Below are 5029 nucleotides of genomic sequence, written 5' to 3'. Positions count from 1 at the left end.
TCCCCTCTTACTCTGAATCATGGCCGTCCTGTGTGACAAATAGAATACTGCAGAAGAAATAGGGTGTGATTCCAAAATGAACTCATTGCAGTCATGGAAATTTCCACCTTGGTCTCTCTTAGATCACTTGCTCTGGGCCAGGTAAGGTGGCTCACACCAGTAATCCCAGGACTTTGGGAGGCCAAGGCTGGTGGATCACTTGAGTCCAGGACTTTGAGACCAGCCTGGGCAACACGGCAAAACTCCATCTCTGCAGGAAATATTTCAAAAGGTAACTTAACCTGTAGGAAGCCAATTGCCCTGTCTTGAGGTTATTTCAGCAACCCTGTGGAGAGGTCTACGTGGCAAGAAACTGAAACCTTCTACCAGCCACTAGCACAAACTTGCCAGCCATCTGAGCCTGCCACCTGGGAAGCATATTCTCCCGCCTCAGTTAGGCCTTCAAATGACTGCAGCGCTGGCTGCCATCTTGACTGCAACCTCATGGGGGACCTGAGACAGGAACACACAGATAAGCTGCTTCTAAATTCTTTACCCACAGAAACTGTGAGAGATAATACATATTTATTGTTGGTTTAAGCTGCAAAGTTTTGGGGTACCTTGTGAACATTTCTAGATTCTAAATGGCATTCACCCTTTAGTGGGTCATCATTGCTTGTTCTTGAGTCAGTACGCACATAGAATCATTATATTCATCTCCAAGTCACGGAAGGCTGTATCAGCCCTGTAGCTAAAAGGATGTGTGGTGGAATCATTTGGTAATGGCAATTTTGAAGATGAAGTCTGAAAAATGTAAGATGATTTTGCCATCTTCTTGAAATCTTTAAACAGGGTGGAAGACTCTGGAATAAAAAAGGATTCTATTTAATCCTTAGGATAAATATTTTAATTAATAGTATTATCACCACAAACATTTTAAAATGTCAATTGGAAGACAATTGAACTTTTTTTATTTTATTCCCCCAGGCAGGGTCTTGCTCTGGACTTACTGCATATTCACCCAGGCTGGAGTGCAGTGCTGCAATCACAGCTCACTGCAGCCTCAACCTCCTAGGCTCAAACAATTCTCCCACCTCAGCCTCCCAAGTAGCTGGGACCACCACACCTAGCTAATTTTTGTGTGTTTTTGTTGAGATGTGGTTTCACCATGTTGCCCAGGCTGGTCTCCAACTGCTGGGCTCAAGCCATCCACCCTCCTCTGCCTCCCAAAGTGCTGGGATTACAAGCATGACCCACTGCACCCGGCCTGAACCACTTTCAAGAGAATCCAATGGAACACGTACATTCTCTTCAATAAGACTACACGCACTAATAAGGGAAAGGAGAATATCTGAAATACAGTAGAGCCAATGTGTGTTGTAGTAACAAGAACAATAATAACGATAAAGCCAGACATGATGACATATCCTTGTAGTTCTAGCTACCCAGGAGGCTGAGGTCAGAGGATTGCTTGAGGCTAGGAATTCGGAGTTTGAGACTGTGGTGTGCTGTGATGGTGCCTGTTAATAGCCACTACACCCCAGCTTAGGCAACACAGCGAGACCCTGTGGCTTAAAGGACAATACTAATAAAATAAGAATAAAGATGATAAAATGTAATTAATATGGGGACCACCCATATCTTAGATCTGTTGACCCAAATTCCCTTCTCCCACTTACTTCCCACAAACGTACTTCTTGTTCTTAGGCTTAGATGTTGTTTGTTTGTTTGCTTGTTTAGTTTGTTTGATAACTAATTCTTTTTTTCAGAGATGGAGTCTCACTATCTTGGCCAGGCCAGGCCTCCCAAAGTGCTTGGATTACAGACATGAGCCACTGTACCCAGCTGTTTTTTAGAAACAGGGTCTTGTTTTACCACGCAGGCTGGAGCGTATTGGCGTGATCATAGCTCACTGCAGCTTGCAACTCCTAGACTCAAGCGTCCTGAGTAGCTGGGACTACAGGTGTGCACCACCATACCTGGCTGCGAGATTTTCTTAAGACGGGCTAGCTAGTTAAATAACTAAATCTCAATATAAACGTCAAAGAGAAGATATGAGTCAAATTCTCAGGAAAGAACTTTGAAGAAGGATGCTTCTTTTGGCATCAGCATTTGTGTCTCTAAAGTAACTTACTAGAATTATGCAGTGCAGCTCCAATGCGTACAACATCATCCACAGAGGCGGATATCGTGGCCAGTGAGCTTCTTCCCCAGGTGGGTAGTTGACAAAATTCCTCCAGCAGTGATAATACTCTAAGGAAACATGAATCTTGGCTCATTCAACAAGCACAGTGGTAAATTACTTAAGAAGATCCCCAACCTAGTTTACCATATAGAAAGCCTCTAGTCTCTGGTCTAGTTGCTGCTGGACATTAGACCCCCTAAAAAGAATAAAGCAGTTCATTTAAAGATGGCTGAGAGGCAAGACTAGAGAAAAGAGTTGTTGGCCGGGCACGGTGGCTCACGCCTGTAATCCCAGCACTTTGGGAGGCCAAAGCGGGTGGATCACAAGGTCAGGAGATTGGACCATCCTGGCTAACACGGTGAAACCCTGTCTCTACTAAAAATATAAAAAATTAGCCGGGTGTGGAGGCAGCTGCCTGTGGTCCCAGCTACTCAGGAGGCTGAGGCAGGAGAATGGCGTGAACCTGGGAGGCGGAGCTTGCAGTGAGCCAAGATCCCGCCACTGCACTCCAGCCTGGGCAACAGAGCGAGATTCCATCTCAAAAAAAAAAAAGAAAAAAAAAAGGGTTGTTGTTGTTGTTTGCTTTTGTCTTTCTTTTTTGATACAGGGTCTCGCTCTGTCACCTAGGCCAGTGTGCAGTGATCCAATCATAGCTCACTGCAGCCTTGAACATCTGGGCTCAGGAGATGTTCCCACCTCAGCCTCCCAGGCAGGTAGGACTACAGGTGCATGCCGCCATGCCTGTCTGATTTTTTTTTTTTTTTTTTTTTTTTTTTTTTTCGAGACGGAGTCTTGCTCTGTCGCCCAGGCTGGGGTGCAGTGGCCGGATCTCAGCTCACTGCAAGCTCCACCTCCCAGGTTTACGCCATTCTCCTGCCTCAGCCTCCTGAGTAGCTGGGACTACAGGCGCCCGCCACCTCGCCCGGCTAGTTTTTTGTATTTTTTAGTAGAGATGGGGTTTCACCGTGTTAGCCAGGATGGTCTCGATCTCCTGACCTCGTGATCCACCCGTCTCGGCCTCCCAAAGTGCTGGGATTACAGGCTTGAGCCACCGCGCCCGGCCTCCTGTCTGATTTTTTAACTTTATTTTATTTATTTATTATTTTTATTTATTTATTTATTTATTTATTTATTTATTTATTTGAGACAGAGTCTCGCTCTGTTGCCCAGGCTGGAGAGCAGTGGCCGGATCTTGGCTCACTGCAAGCTCCACCTCCCGGGTTCACGCCATTCTCCTGCCTCAGCCTCCCGAGTAGCTGGGACTACGGGCGCCCGCCACCACGCCCGGCTAATTTTTTGTATTTTTCAGTAGAGACAGGTTTCACTGTGTTAGCCAGAATGGTCTCCATCTCCTGACATCCTGATCCGCCCGCCTCCACCTCCCAAAGTGCTGGGATTACAGAAGTAAGCCACCGTACCTGGCCTGATTTTTTAGTTTTTTTTTAGAGATGGGGTCTTACTATGTTGCCCAGGCTGATCTTGAACTCCTGGCTTCAAGTGATCCTCCTGCCTTGGCCTCCCAATGTTCTGGGATTACAGGTATGAGCCACCATACCCAGCCAGGAGTTGTATTTTTGTTACTTTCCTTGTCATGAATTTCAGACCTAGTCCTTTATCACATTATTTTGGACTTTTACTTCTGAGACTTCCAGCCTGGACTAACCAATCTTCTGGCCTAAAGACAGCTCCTATCACCACAGTTTCTTGGAAACAATGAAGTTTCTTTGTTTACTGTTTTTACCTGATGCTCTCATAATCTGAATAGTTACTCCACTGTTAACGAGGTCCCTGAGACCTTGCCGATTTTGTTGATCCGTATGCCAAAAAAGCCGTGCTACATAGATCACCAGAGTCACACCAGGGTGCTGACTCAAAAACTCCCTAATAGCCTGGGAGCATTCCCAGCAGGGACTCCAGGACAAGAACCAGGTGATGGAGCAGCTGATGGATGAGTGAAAACGTCTTTCTGACGTCAATTTTTCTATAAAATTAACTTCCACGTGATTGGTGGTGTTTTTGCCTGAGCTTCGCCAGATCTTCGGGCTCATGCCCCACTTGATTTCGTAGAGCAGACAGGCCTCTTTACGAAGTTCTCTGGGGTCATAGAAGATGTCAAACTCCCAGGGTTCGATTCTTCTCCTGAAATGCAAAAAGCAGCCCACGCTGTCATGCCATATTTAGAGAGATCTTAGAAATCTTTTCCTGCTCCCCTCTTCTTTCTTTCTTTTTTTTTTTTTTTTTTTTTTGAGACGGAGTCTTGCTCTGTAGCCCCGGCTGGAGTGCCGTGGCCGGATCTCGGCTCACTGCAAGCTCCGCCCCCCGGGTTTACGCCATTCTCCTGCCTCAGCCTCCCGAGTAGCTGGGAATACAGGCGCCCGCCACCTCGCCCCGCTAGTTTTTTGTATTTTTTTTTTTAGTAGAGATGGGGTTTCACCGTGTTAGCCAGGATGGTCTCGATCTCCTGACCTCGTGATCCGCCCGTCTCGGCCTCCCAAAGTGCTGGGATTACAGGCTTGAGCCACCGCGCCCGGCCTCTTTTTTTTTTTTTTAAGATGGAGTCTTACACTGTTGCCTGGACTGGAGTGCAGTGGTGTGATCTCAGCTCACCACAACCTCTGCCTCCCAGGTTCAAGAGATTTTTCTGCCTCAGCCTCCCAAGTAGCCGGGATTACAGGCTCCTGCCACCATGTCCAGCTAATTTTTTGTATTTTTAGTAGAGACGGGGTTTCACCATGCTGGCCAGGCTGGTCTCCAACTCCTGACCTCGCGATTCGCCCACCTCAGCCTCCCAAAGTGCTGGGATTACAGGCGTGAGCCACCGCGCCCAGCCCCTGCTCCCCTCTTCCATCAGGCTGATCTGAGGCA

General features: G+C 47.1%; 1 protein-coding gene across 1 annotated transcript; it reads right to left on the bottom strand.

Moving 5' to 3' along the window:
- Positions 1–549: 549 nt before the first annotated feature.
- LOC105484237 (apolipoprotein B mRNA editing enzyme catalytic subunit 1) lies at positions 550–4299 on the bottom strand. Its single transcript, XM_011745712.2, has 3 exons — positions 3906–4299; positions 2114–2232; positions 550–842 (listed from the first exon to the last, which is right to left on the bottom strand). Exons 1-3 carry the CDS (start codon positions 4210–4212, stop codon positions 693–695), a joined length of 576 nt encoding a protein of 191 aa, XP_011744014.2. The 5' UTR covers positions 4213–4299; the 3' UTR covers positions 550–692.
- Positions 4300–5029: the final 730 nt, after the last annotated feature.

Source organism: Macaca nemestrina, chromosome 10 (genome assembly GCF_043159975.1).
Source record: "Macaca nemestrina isolate mMacNem1 chromosome 10, mMacNem.hap1, whole genome shotgun sequence".
Lineage (NCBI taxonomy): Eukaryota > Metazoa > Chordata > Mammalia > Primates > Cercopithecidae > Macaca > Macaca nemestrina.
Note: the sequence above shows the minus strand (reverse complement) of the source record. Positions and strands in the feature narration are given on the sequence as shown.